The 14,880-nt window shown below is 45.7% G+C and overlaps 7 protein-coding genes across 7 annotated transcripts; 5 read left to right on the forward strand and 2 right to left on the reverse strand.

Annotated features, from left to right (window-relative positions):
- The first annotated feature begins 85 nt into the window (after positions 1 to 85).
- BX661DRAFT_186213 (uncharacterized protein) lies at positions 86 to 1,592 on the forward strand. Its single transcript, XM_051536980.1, has one exon. The coding sequence runs from the start codon at positions 247 to 249 to the stop codon at positions 1,387 to 1,389; it is 1,143 nt and encodes a 380-aa protein (XP_051389739.1). The 5' UTR covers positions 86 to 246; the 3' UTR covers positions 1,390 to 1,592.
- Positions 1,593 to 2,773, forward strand: BX661DRAFT_186215 (ClpP/crotonase-like domain-containing protein). The gene has a single exon (XM_051536981.1). The coding sequence runs from the start codon at positions 1,686 to 1,688 to the stop codon at positions 2,526 to 2,528; it is 843 nt and encodes a 280-aa protein (XP_051389740.1). The 5' UTR covers positions 1,593 to 1,685; the 3' UTR covers positions 2,529 to 2,773.
- A 391-nt stretch (positions 2,774 to 3,164) lies between these two features.
- BX661DRAFT_186217 (hexokinase-domain-containing protein) lies at positions 3,165 to 4,982 on the forward strand. The gene has a single exon (XM_051536982.1). It carries the CDS (start codon positions 3,531 to 3,533, stop codon positions 4,929 to 4,931), a length of 1,401 nt encoding a protein of 466 aa, XP_051389741.1. The 5' UTR covers positions 3,165 to 3,530; the 3' UTR covers positions 4,932 to 4,982.
- A 1,099-nt stretch (positions 4,983 to 6,081) lies between these two features.
- On the forward strand, positions 6,082 to 7,035 carry BX661DRAFT_186218 (nucleolar protein 12-domain-containing protein). Its single transcript, XM_051536983.1, has one exon. It carries the CDS (start codon positions 6,147 to 6,149, stop codon positions 6,864 to 6,866), a length of 720 nt encoding a protein of 239 aa, XP_051389742.1. The 5' UTR covers positions 6,082 to 6,146; the 3' UTR covers positions 6,867 to 7,035.
- BX661DRAFT_186219 (uncharacterized protein) lies at positions 7,036 to 8,325 on the reverse strand. Its single transcript, XM_051536984.1, has one exon. It carries the CDS (start codon positions 8,254 to 8,256, stop codon positions 7,192 to 7,194), a length of 1,065 nt encoding a protein of 354 aa, XP_051389743.1. The 5' UTR covers positions 8,257 to 8,325; the 3' UTR covers positions 7,036 to 7,191.
- A 2,665-nt stretch (positions 8,326 to 10,990) lies between these two features.
- Positions 10,991 to 11,874, forward strand: BX661DRAFT_186222 (superoxide dismutase). The gene has a single exon (XM_051536985.1). The coding sequence runs from the start codon at positions 11,121 to 11,123 to the stop codon at positions 11,700 to 11,702; it is 582 nt and encodes a 193-aa protein (XP_051389744.1). The 5' UTR covers positions 10,991 to 11,120; the 3' UTR covers positions 11,703 to 11,874.
- Positions 11,875 to 12,569: 695 nt separating this feature from the next.
- Positions 12,570 to 14,526, reverse strand: BX661DRAFT_206945 (uncharacterized protein; the record flags this gene model as incomplete). The annotated part of the gene is made up of 2 exons (XM_051538643.1): positions 12,570 to 14,181; positions 14,263 to 14,526. 2 exons carry the CDS (start codon positions 14,524 to 14,526, stop codon positions 12,955 to 12,957), a joined length of 1,491 nt encoding a protein of 496 aa, XP_051389745.1. The 3' UTR covers positions 12,570 to 12,954.
- Positions 14,527 to 14,880: the final 354 nt, after the last annotated feature.

Here is a 14,880-nt window from a genome sequence, read left to right on the forward strand (position 1 = left end):
GGAAATAAAAAAATCCACGCGGAGGAAAATGAAATGGACGAAAGACAAGACTGAGGCAACCGACCTTTCTTTGCTTTGTTTTTATCCAATTTTGTCTTGCCCTTTTTTTCTGTATTTTAAATTTTTGCTTTTCATTCCTCGATTCAATTTGTACTTTTTTATATCACCACTTCTTTTTTATTATCTTGACAGCCAAAACTAACGCTCAGACACACACAAATTATACATTTATCTCGCAATTTTTCTATGAAAATCCACATTTTGTTACGCTCCCCTTCAGTCCCGACGGCCGAAGACTTTGCAGTACACATGCAGTCAGAGCAGAGCATTTGGGATCTCAAGCAGACGATTGAGCGGGAGCATCCTGCGGAGCCACGCGCGCGAGACATGCGTATTGTCTGGAGGGGCCGGGTTCTCAATGACAAGGACTTGGTATGTTGCTTGTGCAAAGAAGAAAGCGATACAACGCCGACTCTGCCGCTACCGCCATCCGATGTTGTTCAAGCAGTAGTGCATTTTGTGCTGAGCACGCCTATGCCGAGCCTGCCCCCACAGAAAGCCTTGAATGCACACAGCAGTCGGGGTAAATCAAAGGCGGATGGTAACCCGGCGCCAGTAGCCACGAATGTGGCTGACTCTAGCAGTAACTTGGCTATACCCACTTTTCAGCACTCACCTTCCGTCATACCGCTGGGAAATGCATTTCAGTATGTATTGGTTGATGGCACGCCATACTTGGTCGAGCTAAAGCAGCAGCGGCAGCAAAATGCAAGCCAGCCGATTGGCAGCAGCACTGTGATACCTGCCTTACAGTCTAACGAGCGTCAGGGTGATTTAATGCAGCAGCTGGAAGCCATGCGCGAGCAACTCCGCAACATTCCCCATGCAAACGACGTTCCTAACAATCGAGCACATAATCAAAATCAACAACAGCAATGGCAACAGGACCAGCAGCCTCGGCAACAGCCGCAACCGCAGCAGCAGCCTCTAGCACAAGTACTCGGCAACCTCGACTTCCACGCTATCTGGAATGCGGCGTGGATTCTGCTGCGAATGCTTTTGTTTGTGGCAGTGATGGCGCATGACGCGAGCATGGGGCGCATGTTGCTATTGCTGGTGATTGTGGCTGGATTTGTTGTGCTTCGAAGTAACTGGGCGCAGCAGCAGCTAATGCGGCTGCGCCAGTATAACCGCCATATTGATGGTCGGCGGCAGAATGTGGATGAAGGCGGCAATGGCGGTGCGCAGAGTGGGCAGCAACAGCACCAGCAGCACCAGCACAGGCAGCGTGAGTTTTCTGCACTGGAGAAGGCAAAAGCCCTGGTCATTGCGCTGTTCACGTCGTTGATTCCTTCAGAGCCATTCTATGTGCCGGCGATGGAGGAGTAATACGAGTAGCAGTATTATCCTGCAGCACCGTCGGCTTCTGGGATGATGGCTTGTCCGAATGGAATGTATTTTTTATTCAAAAACTATTGCTTAAACCTGTTTTTTTCCAGGCATTTGTTCACATGCCTGTAGAGTAAAGAAAAATTATTTAATCGCATGCACAGAGTGCTATTGTCTCATTTTTTGATACCCTTGTCTTTCACCTTTTGTTGTTCATTCGTTCATTCATTGATATTTTTCCCATTCTTTGCTCATCTCTTATTCCTTTTTCAATATTAAAATAACACATTGTGACTATGACAAACAAGTACCAGTACGAGTGCCTCATCGTCAGCATATCAAGCGAAGGCGTCGCCCATGTTGAAATCAACCGCCCCAAGGCGCTTAATGCGGTCAACACGCAGACATGGACAGAAATCGGGCATTGCTTTACACGCTTCCAAAGTGATGGCGACGTGCGCTGCGTGGTTCTTTCGGCCGCCGGGCGCATGTTCACCGCCGGGCTGGATCTCAAGGAGGCAGCCACAGGCCCGCTGGCCCAATCCAACACCAGCGACACCGACCGGGCCCGCAGTGGCTACTATCACCGGCTATTCATCATGAAAATCCAGGACGCTATTTCGGCCATTGAGGCGTGCGACAAGCCGGTTATTGCCGCAATCCATGGCGGCTGCCTCGGTATTGGCATCGACGTGGTATCCGCATGTGATATGCGGGTTGCCACCGAAGACGCGTACTTTGTCGTAAAGGAAGTGGACATTGGTATGGCTGCTGACGTCGGCACGTTGCAGCGGTTACCTAAAATAGTCGGTAATGGCAGCTGGGTGCGCGAAGCATGCTATACTGCACGCACGGTGTCCAGCAAGGAGGCGCTGGCTGTCGGGCTGGTTGGCAGCCTGTATGCGTCCAAGGAGGATATGGTGGCGGCAGCCCTAGAGACTGCGTCGGTGATTGCGTCAAAGTCGCCTGTCGCTGTTGTCAGCACAAAACATCTGCTGAACTACTCGCGCGACCACACTGTCCGGGAGGGCCTCGAGTACACGGCAATTTGGAACGCGCTGGCTCATAACTCGCGAGATATGCCAGTGGCCATTATGGCCAGCTTGCAGAAAACAAAGCCCCTGTTTCCCAAGCTTTAATTTATAAAACATGTGAAAATGTATTTTTCTATGTGCCAGAATACTGAAGAATCAGACTACAAATATCTAAATAAAAAAGCATCCTGAAAATCATCTTTCCTTCCCGTCCTGATTGCACAGCAACCCGGCACGTGCTTAGGAACTAGAGACAGTAAATAGCCACCAGCTATGGTTGAAGATATTAATTATTGCACTGCTTCTTGCAAAGAGAAGCCTTGGGCTTGGACTTTGGCCTGGGCAAAATTGAATGGCAAAATCTCGAGCATCGCTGTAGACTCGGGTTCAGCCGAATTGAACGGTGCCTTTTTGCGCAAAAAATGGGGAGGCCGCTCGCCTGTAAATAGGGCGTTGAGAATGATGCGAAAGCTAAGCACCGCAGCCATGCCACGACTGTTACACTTATGTCTTGCCTGATGGCACATTTTTCGCCATCCTTAATCTGCAATCTCATGGTGTTAACGCACTGCCCCTTTTAACGAAATGTAAACACTTTTCGCCAAAGGTTACCCATGCAGGTTGGAGATTTGTTAGTGGAATTTTTAAGCTTTTATTAACGAAAAAAATTAATGGCTGAATCGGTCATTTTATATCCATCGCCTCGATTAGAGACAATACTGAGAACAGGAGGAGGGGGGTAGATGATAATAACGAACACTGTAACGTAATTATTGTGTCACACGGTGTAGCATCAGCTATCTAAAAAGCTTGTCATATCGATGTTGTGTGGAGCGCCGCGCAATTGTTATAATAAGCGCCGAAAGCGAGAATCTGGGCCATTAATAGAGGGTACAGTGTGTGTTTTTCGCCCCTGAGAGAGAAATAAGGCCCCAGAGAATGCTGCCCCTCGTATTTAAGCAGTGCGTTTTCTATTTTTGCCACTTTTTATTTCTCTCTTAACTATATTGGCTTTGCTTTTAGACCTTTTTCTATCCCTTCTATTATATTACTATTTCATCCAACTATCACATCGGGCTTATATCAAGTTTAACACATTTTTCAATAATGGCCTCCTCGACGTTAAACCTGTGCTGCACCATCGAGGGCGCGTCAGTTGAGCAGCAGACAGCCATGGACTTGCTGGGCAAGCAGTTTTTGCTGCCAGACGAGCGACTCGCCGCAATCACGAAAGAGTTTCGGCGCCGCATGGAAGAGGGCCTGGCAGCAGACGGCAAAGTGCTCAAGATGATTCCTAGCTTTGTCACCTGGCGTCCGAAGGGCAACGAGACTGGCTCCTACTTTGCCATCGATCTTGGCGGCACCAATCTGCGTGTACTCAAGGTAACCCTGAACGGCAAGGGCGGCGTGACTACAGAGCACCAAAAGTTTACGCTGACGCAGGAAGCCAAGTCGCGCACGCTGTTCGACTTTATCGCGCAGTGTGTCGAGACATTCTTGGATGACCGCAATCTGCGCCCGACGGGACGCCAGCCGCCGATCAGCATTGGTTTTACGTTTTCTTATCCCGTGCAACAGACGTCGATCAACAGCGGTATCCTGGTGCAGTGGACCAAGGGTCTGAATGTGCCTGGGTGCGTGGGTCGCGATGTCGTGCGTCTGCTGCAGGACGCGCTGCTGCGTCTTGGGCTGCGCGTCAAGGTCGCCGCCCTGGTCAACGACACCGTCGGCACTCTGCTATCAGCCGCGTACAACGACCCGTCGTCGCAGATTGGCATTATTTTTGGCACAGGTACTAATGCCGCTTACTACGAGAATGTCTCGAATGTGGCCAAGTGGAAGGGCGCTAATCCGGCCAGCGGCGAGATGGTGCTAAACATGGAGTGGGGAGCCTTTGACAGCGACGACTTTGCCTTCCTCCCCTACACCCCGCACGACATCAAGCTGGATCGCAAGTCGATCAATCCGCGCAAGCAGGCTTACGAGAAGATGATTTCGGGCCTATATTTGGGCGAAGTGGCACGTAACATAATTCTGTGGCTGGCCGACCAGCGGCTGCTTTTTGACGGCCGCTCGTCCGAGATCCTCAACGCCATGTGGTCCATCGACACATCCTACCTGTCTTCGGCTGCAATCGACAACACGCCAGATCTTTCCGAGATCCAGCAAATCATTGAAAAGACACTGAATGTGCCTACTTCGACCATGGTTGACCGCCGCATTTTCAAAACCATCGCTGTTTTGGTCGGTGAGCGTGCTGCGCGGCTGAGTGCCGTTGGTGTGGTTGCCACTTTGACCAAGCGCCTGGAGCTGCTGTCAAAGAAAATTAACATTGGTATTGATGGATCCATGTACGAGCACTTCCCTGGGTTTAAAGAGATTCTCGCAGAGACTGTCTCGCACTTCATCCCCGAAGACAAATTCAAGAATATCAACTTTAGCCTCGCGAAGGACGGCTCTGGAATTGGCGCTGCGATTGTTGCCATGTTGGCGACGCAGACTCAATAAGTGCTTGGTTACTTTTTTAATTAGTTTTTCAATATGAAACAATACACCATTTTTTTATTTAATAGTTTGTTAAAAAGGCATTGTGTATAAACAACAAGAAAGAACTAGGAAGATAATACAACCAAATGACTACTAAAATTCCGTGCTAGAAGCAATACACCCAGCAGCAACAATTCAAGTGAACATCTGCTGGCTGCACAAGTAATTTGTATTGGAATACCTTGCTATCCGCACATGGGTTATCTCATTATTACTTGCCGTTGCATTTATTTCGGTGTTCACTAAGTTCGGTAGTTGGAAATGCATTGCCACATTTTCCGCAATTACCCATGTATGGCTTGGGGACAGGCATTGAGGTCTGGGCTGATTGAATTTGTTGGGCCATTGTTGAAGCTGTAGAATTGATATATTTGAGGGCGTTGAGCAGGCAAATGTATTTAAGTGATAGTAAATTATATAGATATTGGAAATAGCAACGCCTTTTATATAAATTTTGTTTAGTTCAACAAGCTTCATTTTTGTAAATAATTGTTGCATTGCCAAAAAAATTTCCAACCAATGGAGCAAGAAAAAGTAAATAAATAACACAATAAAGGGAGTATTGCATTTTAAAATGCCCTAATGTTCATTTATAAAAACACACTGTGCATTAATTTAGTACTATGTACAATTCGTGTTTGAGAATAGATCACTTTATAAATAATCTGCTTTGTTTTTATTATGTAGAATCCGCATTAAAAATAAAGAAGTCTCTACTCAACGTAAATAATTCCCATGTAAATGAAGTATTTTATTTTAAATGGAGTAGCGTATGCAACAAGCGCTCTGGGGCATTCACGGGTGCCTTTTTCAACACATATACCTGGCGCACTTTGCCCGCAGCATAAAATAATTTTTTAATTTGTAACGATCAAGTCATTCAATAATTCATTATTTTATATGAACCTTTATCGCCTTGGTACTGCTATGCCCAGGGCTGCGCTAGCAAATGTTGTTGCCAAAATGGTGCTGCTCATAAAAACTTATATATTAATCTGATCACATGCCAAATCATATTTAACCATAAGCTCTTGGTACGAGTGCATTTGACAGCCGGAAACATCTATGCAAAAAAAGTGAGGGGCTATGCAAATATTTCTTTTTATTTCGGAAAAATTTTCTCTTTCTTTCAAAACACACACAAAATTCACATTTCTATTTACTTGTATATTTCAAATGTCTGACAATGCGGCAGTGCTGACAAGTGGCAGTAAAGTATACGCAAAGAAGCGCAAGACACGCAAGGAGCAGGTAGAGGAAGTTGAGTTTGACCCAAAGGCGCGGCGCACCTTCCTCACCGGGTTCCACAAGCGCAAGGTCGAAAGGCGCGAAACCGCCATCGAACAGGCCAAGCAAAAAGAACGCGAGGAGCTTTTGAAACTGCGCAGGGAGCGGCGCGAGCAGCAGCAGGAGGCGCTGATCGATAAACTGCGTGAAAACAAGTCTGTCTACGGTGGAGCAGACTCTGACAGCGAATCTGGGTCTGACGATGGATCGGGAGCGGTATCCGGAGGCGAGGACGAGGACAAGGATGAAGATGGCGTAGAGACTTCAGTGCTGACTGGAGAAACATCGGTCACAACTGTCAAGGTCGTTCGGGACTTTGATCCGAGGAACCTTGTCGAGGACGAGATCTTGCTCGAGAAACGGCTGACCCCCCAGGGACTAATTGACAAGCTCAAGAAGGATGTTGCTGAGAGAGCCCGTCGCGCTGAGGCCGATGCCATTAGAGAGAAGAAGGAGGCTGAGGCTGCCCGGAAGTCGCAGAAGAAAAAGCCCAAGAAGTTCAGGTACGAGACAAAGGCCAAGCGCGCGGTGAAGAATTCCAAGGACAAGGAGTCGAACTCCAGGCGGCGCACGCAAAGAACCGCTGGATCGGGTACTGGTAAAAAGTAGAAACATAAAAGCAGAAGCGTGCTTTTTGTAGAGAAAATATATCGTTTACATTTATGTATACTCATATTGCAAGCTATGCACTCTGGTTATTCCACGCATTCTGTCATATTTGTATACGCTGCATATAACTAAGCACGCACACCTTGCGTAATCGCTTGTCGAGCAAACATTTATATTTGTAGTCTTTATTTTCACTTTAACCGGGGATCCAATTTCATTACAATATTCAAACAAACAAAAAAAGCAATTTATATTGTCATTTTGCCAACACTGGGCTGCCGCCAATGCCCAGGCCCAAAGTATGTTCTTGATATTAGTATAATACTCACTTGCCGACTGCACCCATCGCTGTCGGGTCTTGGCTAGGGTACTCTGCAGAATCACCAAGGGCGCCAGGCGGCGGCGGGATCTTGGTCTTACCAGAACCAAAAATGGAGTCGTTCGCGCCAGCATCAGTTTGCCGCTTCTGAATATCAGACTGTGGACCTTTAGGCTTGGGCCGACCCCACGCGACTTTAAGCGACTTTTCATTGATAATGCACCCGCCCAGAGCTGCAGCGGCGGCGGCCTCGGCGACAGCACGAGACTTGAAGTTGACAAAAGCACAGTTGCCCTTGGGCGGCACCACGATGGACTTGAGCTCGCCATAGGCGCCAAAACGGTCGCGCAAATCCTGCTGCGTCACAGCCGTATCCATCCCCATAACAAACAGCGACATGATACTCTTGTCCTCGGGCGCAACTGCCAGATTGTCCTTCTTCATTGTCACCGACGAGCGGGCCAGCATGCGACGGGCCACGGGATCGTTGTTTCCGTGGTATCTGTCGATGATGTTCTGCTTGGCCAGCTCCGGATCGCCCTGGGGCATCTCGTGGCGGTACGGGCACTCGTTGCCACGCGTGCATATTCCTTTTACAAAGAAAGAGCAAATGTGGGCGCGGTTGCGCTTGTAGTAGGGTTCCTTGCGGGCCATGTGCTTGAGCATCTCGCGGCCAGCCGGCTGTGCCTTGCCACTAAAGTCTGTCTGCTCACCCAAAACTTCCAGTCCATTGGCCATTTTAGCAAGGTAGTCGCGCCGGTTGGCCTCTTCCCGTGGTACGTTGTCCTGAATGCTTAGCGCGGTGTCGCGTACCTGCACTGGCAGGCCGTGCTCGAGATCCAGGACACACGTCTGGCACACGTTTTTGAGCTTTGCGCATATCGTACAAATCTCTGTTTTTTTGTACCGCATACCGCGTCCTGGAAGCCATCTAAATATAGTGAACGCCTTGTTGCAAACTTTGCACTCCTTGCCGTGCTTCTCCTTTGTCATCCGCACATACGGATTCTCTCCTAGACATGTTTCGCACAGAATGGGAAACTCAACATCTTCTCCACTGGAATCGCCCATGTTGTCAATATTCGGCTATTAAGGTGTTTAAGGTAGTAAGCGTAAAAATATAATAAGGGCAATAATGAAATAAACAACATTATAACTCAAAAAAATTGATTTTAACAAAAAATATAATAAAATATTTATGAGCTTAATATAATTATTACATGTATGGGCAGCCTAACCTTAATCACCTGACAACTTGCTAAAATATCTTTTAAGGACACCTGAGTAGCAGAAGCACGCTCGCTTCAAATTAAAAAATGCAAAGCAAAATAACACAATAGCGTCTTATTGTTACAATATAAAAAACAAGATCCTATAATTGGCGCTTGTCTCTCGTAGCCATGTCATTATGACTAGACAACTGACATCTGCGTATTGCTGACCACATTGCTGTGCATAGTTACAATGCCGCTCTTATAAATTCTTGCTACGCTACTGAATTAGAGCTACCACTGCCGTATATAAACGATAGTACCTGCCCGATAATTATTTTTGCTTCTCTTCATTTAACTTTTAATTTAAGTACGCCATGCCATCAATTCTTTATTTGAAAATGCGCAGTTCTCCAAATTACACCTGTCCTGCCCATCAAGTCCACTTCGACACATACTCACAATTCAGAGAGCACATGATAGCTGAGCACGATTATGACCCAGAAAGAAAATAATATTATCAGACAATCACTGCTTTCATTTCTTTTTTGGTTAAAATTTAATGCGTAAGAAATAAATCAAATTACAATGCTAATTTTAATTTTAATTTTAATCACACAAAAATAATAGTGTCATGCTATAATTTCTCTGGATAAATTGGCGCGCTTTCATTATAAAAGTCTATTTGAAAATTGACAAAAGTAAATATAGAAAAGACGATTTCATACTTACAAAAACTGGAGTATTCTTCCGTATTTGTAAATAACACAAAAATGAAATGTTTTCTCGTGATCGTAGACTGCAAGCAAAAAATACATAACTGAAAACTGGCGGATTATTTCAAGCAATGTTCATTCACCGCGCTATAATAAACCAAAATGAATGAGTTTTTCACTCCAAAAAATTGAGGTACAGATGACTGCAAGTTGGAATAAAACCTCGACAACAGCAGAAATAATTCTGCCTCCCCATTCGTTTTTTATTGGCAAGTATATAATGAGCAACAAATCCATGGTGGCCAGACATACTCCAACATAATTATTATTTTAATTCATCCAACGTTTTTTTAGCTGAACAACATTACTTTATCAATACTTTTATAAGATGAACCAGTACGTCTCGTCATACACTCATGAAAGTTCTTTTAAAACTCAAAACATTGAACCTCAAAGCATTGAACCTCAAAACATTGAACCTCAAAACATTGAAGCATGCTCCTGTTGCCACTTTGAGGCTAAAGACGAGGATGAGATGAAAAATCACAAGTGCTGACAGAGTTAAACAAATACGGACAAGGACAAGAACAATGACATTAAAATATGTACCCTGTATCTATTTTGCATGGAAAATGTGTTTTTATTAATGCTTTTGTTGCTGCATTTGTCAATAAACCTCGTGATATCAATTCAATATGCATACGTTATCTGTAAATGTCGAATTGTTGCTTGTGAAATCGTATGAAACATTGGTAGTGCACCAAGTCACCTTACCAAAGAAACATTTGTATTACGACCGACTCACTTATGCGGTGGTTTTTTATTTAATAATTTAGCTCATTATTTTAGTACCAGGAATGCTTCCAGGCCGGCAAAATTTATAACCCTATTTGCGGCTTCATTTCAAATACGATTGGGTAAATCACAAGCTTGTAGCGGACTTGACACGGTATTTCCGCGCATCATATCACAAGCCGCAGGAAATTGACTCCAAGACTTGTTAAAAAAGGCAATTGCAATTTGGAGGTAGACATCTTTTTTTCTCCGGATTTTCCGAAATGACAATGTTAATAATCACTGATTGCAAGTGCGGTAGAACCACGGAAAAAAAACAAGCTTTTGCTTTTCTTTTTAATCAAGCAAAAATAGAGTAAAACTGGAAATGCATCTGCAATCCAAAATATCCAGTATCTCCGGGAAATGTGTTTTAAAATGCAGTTGCATTACCAAATAATTACAAATGCGCAATTTACCATTGTCGGTAGGTCCAAAACTTTGTCCACTATTTGTTCCGTGCGAGTGAAGTATATCGTCTAATTCTATGGATGGTGTCGGGCGTCGGTGCTTGGGGCAATTACGCTTTTTCCATTCCCACATCCGCTACAAAGAAAAAGCATGCAGACAGCTGAGTCAATACTGTGCGAATGACGAAATGCGACAACCAGACATCTGAGCCGCTCCTTGTTCTGAGTGATTTTATGATCCCTTTTTGCGCTGATTTCCACCCCCAAGCAAAAAAAGCGCATATATTTTCAGCAGAATATTCTCCAAATTTGGCACCACGCATTCACAGTATGCACATGCGTAAGCACTTGCGTGCAGGTCGCCAGAAAGACGAAGCACTAAAAAACATAATAATGTTAGCGCCCATGCATGTTTTTATTTTTGTATCCGCCAATTATATGAACGTGGTCGCCTAGAAAGACCACGCGGCTGCATGTACGCCTTTTTTGGATTTTTTTTGTAAAGCGCCCAGCCCCTTTGTACCCTTTGTACCTCCTTTGCAGGTTTAAATATCTCACAATTTCCTTTGCGGTTGCTATTTAAATCGCTCAGCACGCCTCCAAAAAACTCATCTCTTCTCTTTTTCCATCATCTATTTCATTAGCTTTTTCCAAATAAAATTCAATATTTATTTTTTCTCTACTTGCATCGTAGTTGCATTCCAAGCTTCATTTTAAACAAACATACACGTAGACCGTCGTCTGAATCGCTACACTCCAAGACAATGCTGAACAACATTCTATCACTTATCATCGCTGCGACCGTCGTTGTTGCCGGCACCAGCAAAATGACGCCGGCTACTAGCGATACCAACCCCAGCGACATTGTTTTGGCTAATGCCAATCTTGTGAGCGGAGAATTTAACGCCGCCTTCGAGTTTACCCCTGCCGAAAGCAAGAACGGCCTGCAGCTGGCTGTTACTGCCAGCGGGTTGGACATGGAAACGGCTTACTCGTACCACATCCACGCCAAACTTGTTCCTGCTGACGGAAACTGCACTGAGACTGGCGGCCATCTAGATCCGTTCAAGATCAAGGAGACTGCCGGTACCGCATACAAGTGTGACAAGGACAATGCCCAGACGACCTGTGAACTGGGTGATCTGGCTGGTATGTTTGGCAGCATGACTGCTGACGCTGATGGCAAGTTCACTTTGAATGCACCTGAATCCATTCTCACGTTTGGCGGCGACAACAACATCCTTGGATACTCTGTTGTCATTCACCGCCCAGACAGTACTCGTCTTGCTTGCGCCAACATTGATTCCTTCACTGCTGCTCCTGTCAGCCCGGTGAAGAAGTGCTGAGATATCAATATATTTGTTTATCTATAATTTGTAATTATTTAACCCTTATATTTTTACATATTTATTTTCACAATTCAAGTCTCGTGGATTTTACTCTATTCTTTTCTGGTATTCCGTGGCATTTTACCAACATACACTTAATAACTATGCTAACATCATTGCTTTAATCGGCTTGGAGAGAATCAAATAAACCTTATGAAATAAAGAAACCAAAGTTCATTAATGTAAATATGTTGCAAATGGCTTTGTTGTCTAAGTTAGAGTTGTATGCACACGACATTACTTTTCCCAAACAACAGCAATAAAGAGATTCTATTAATAAGGGATGTGGGCGAGCATCTACAACCTGTAATTTCTTTTTTGGAAGAAACATTTTATTTCAATTTATACTTCAATTTAATACTTAACCATTTTCAACATGTACTAACATATTGCGCTCTAATCAAAATGATAAACACGCGCACGCCGTTGTATTTTTGCTAGCAGAGGAACTGCAATTTTAAACAAATACTTTTTACCGTGTGGAAGCAGCACGGGTGCTGGAATATGAGCAACGGCAGTTTACAAATACATGTTAGATCAATTGTAACGGCAAAATTTTTGTTAAATACTGACCGTTTGAAACATTTAGACTCGAGTTGATTACGATAAATAAAAATTACATCGCATTCTTAACACAGTTTAATAACTAATAACTTAATTTTAATGAAAATGTAGTATTACTTTGTTCACGCGACTAGCGGTTATCTTCACTTCCAGCGCCCATGCTGCAAGCAGTCAACAAAAACATGCTCAATTGTTCATACTTTTTAGCTGACATTACAATTTAGCATACATGGCAAGCTGAATGAATAAAACATTGAGGTACTAAGTTAAAGAATCGAGATACACGAGAAAGAAAATGAGGAGTAATGAAAAATGATATAATAAAATGATGCTGAGCTGATTCCGCCAGCCCAGAGTCGCGTTGGCCGTAATGTGCCAACCGCGGCAATGATTATAGTACACATTCAATATTGTCGATTGAATTGACGGACAGGTACGCGTTTTGAAGCAAGCATCCTGTTCGCTTTAAAACTGGCTGTCTGGGGTGCGGCTGTCGCAGTCACCCGGCTCGCTGAGCAAGTCGGCAATTACCTGCACTAGCACCAAAGTGGCCTCCAGGTCAATATAGCTAGAAATTTTGGTGCGAGAGATGCCCGCCACTTTGGCTAGCAAGGTGCGGATCGTCTTGAAGTGCCCGCGCGGCGCATCACCTGCCAGCAGATGTGACTTGGCGCTTGTTGGGCATCCTCAATTTTTCACGCAGCTCAGCGACAAACTTCCGCTGCGTTTTAGCGCCTGCACAAGCTATCTTTAGCTCGCTCTTGGCCTTGCGAATTTCTGCGCACAGAGCCTTGGCGTTCTGGCACTGGCTATCCAACATGTTCTTAACGCCGCCCAGGTTGGCTTGCGGGATACGCTTGTCGCTCACTGCGAGTCCCGGGTCTACCATGGCGCGCAGCTTGGCAAGGCGTCGCTGGTGAGCAACAAAATTCTTACAACCCATATCCAGCTCGCATTCGACCTTGCAAAGCTCGGCGTCCAAGACATCGGTGCTCTTGTGTCGGTCATGCAGCATGCTATTAGCGGCGGCTGACTCGCTATGGGGGAAATTCTTGCTGTTCTCTGCAGGGGGCAGTTGGACCTTGTCGCACAGCTCAGTGGCAAGCTTCTGCTGGGCTTCATTGTTTGTGTGGACCACATCCAGCTCACCATTGGCCTTGCAAAGCTCAGCACGCAGTCCCTTGAAGTGCTCGCACTGAATATACAGCCTGTCCTCGGCACCATCCAGCTTGGATTTGAGGACGGCCAAGTCGCGGTGCAAGTACAAGTTTTCTTTCACCAACTCACTGTCCTGGGCGGTATGCGCGACCTTGTAGTTGGCGCAGACCTGCTCGGTTGTAGCGGCTGCCTGCTCAGCACTACCCTCGAGCTGTTCAATTCGACTGACGTGGTCAGCACGCTCGGCTTTGGACTCGGCTGCGCAATGGCAGGTCTGCTTAATTGCAGTAGTAATCCGCGTGTTGTCGCCGGCATGGGCTTTCTTGTTTGTAGCGACTGACTGCTCAGCGCCGCGCTCAAGCTGTTCAATCAGTGCCTTGTCGTCATGAAGGCCAGGTACGATCACGGCAGCTGCCTGCTCGAAGCCCTGCTCGAGCTGCTTGATTTTTGCGTCAGTGTTGGCGAGGGTCTGTCCAAACACGCCAGCCGAATGCTCAACGATCCGCTCAAGCTGCCCAATTCCCACATTACTGTTGGCAAGGGTTACCCCAAGCACGGCACCCGACTTCTCAATGATCAACTCGAGCTGCTGGATTCGCGCAACTGCGTCTGCGCGCGCGGCCTCAGCATCGGTGCGCGCCTGCTCCATTGCGGAGGTTGCCTGCACGAGGCCCCGACCAAGTTGTTCGATGCGCGCGTTTTTGTCAGCGAGAGTCTACTCGATCGTCGCCTTGTCGTCTGCGCGGATCTTCTCGAACCGCATGTTGATGCCAGCGAGGGCCTGCTCAGGCCGCACCTTGTCTTCCGCGCGGGTCTTCTCAAACTGCGCGTTATTGCCAGCGAGGTCCTTCTCCAGCTGCTGAATCCTCTCCGCGTTTGTTTTTGTGCTGGTGATACTGGCAGGCTTGCTCTCCACGGGAGCACAAGTGGCGGCAACCGCCAGCCTGATCTCAGTATTGAAGGTGAGAGCCCAGCGAACGCCCTCAATGGCCAGAATAGTCGGGGTCAGACTGAGGTAAAAGCATACCTTGCCGAACTCAGTAACCTGCTTGGCAATCATATTCGATAATAATAAATATAAAAATGAAAGAAAAATAAAAAATAAAACGAAACGAAATTTCGTGAATTCAGAGTTTTTTGTTTTTTTTGAGATAATTGAGAATATTCAAGGGGTATGTAGAGCAAACTTCGTTATGCCCCGTGTGGTGCTAAAGCGGGTAACCATTGAAAGAAAATTCTCTTAATGAAAAATAAAAAGAAGAAAAGAGAAAAGAGGAAAGAGAGAGGGAGAGAAAAGAAGACGACGGGCAAGAATAAATACCTTTTTTACTAAGCCTCTGTTTACATTATCTGATATGTATCCGGATGTGCGGAATTTTTAGGCCATTAATGATTTGATTTGCAATTATCCTAC

This window comes from Kickxella alabastrina (assembly GCF_025024165.1).
Source record: "Kickxella alabastrina strain RSA 675 chromosome Unknown BX661scaffold_21, whole genome shotgun sequence".
Lineage (NCBI taxonomy): Eukaryota > Fungi > Kickxellomycota > Kickxellomycetes > Kickxellales > Kickxellaceae > Kickxella > Kickxella alabastrina.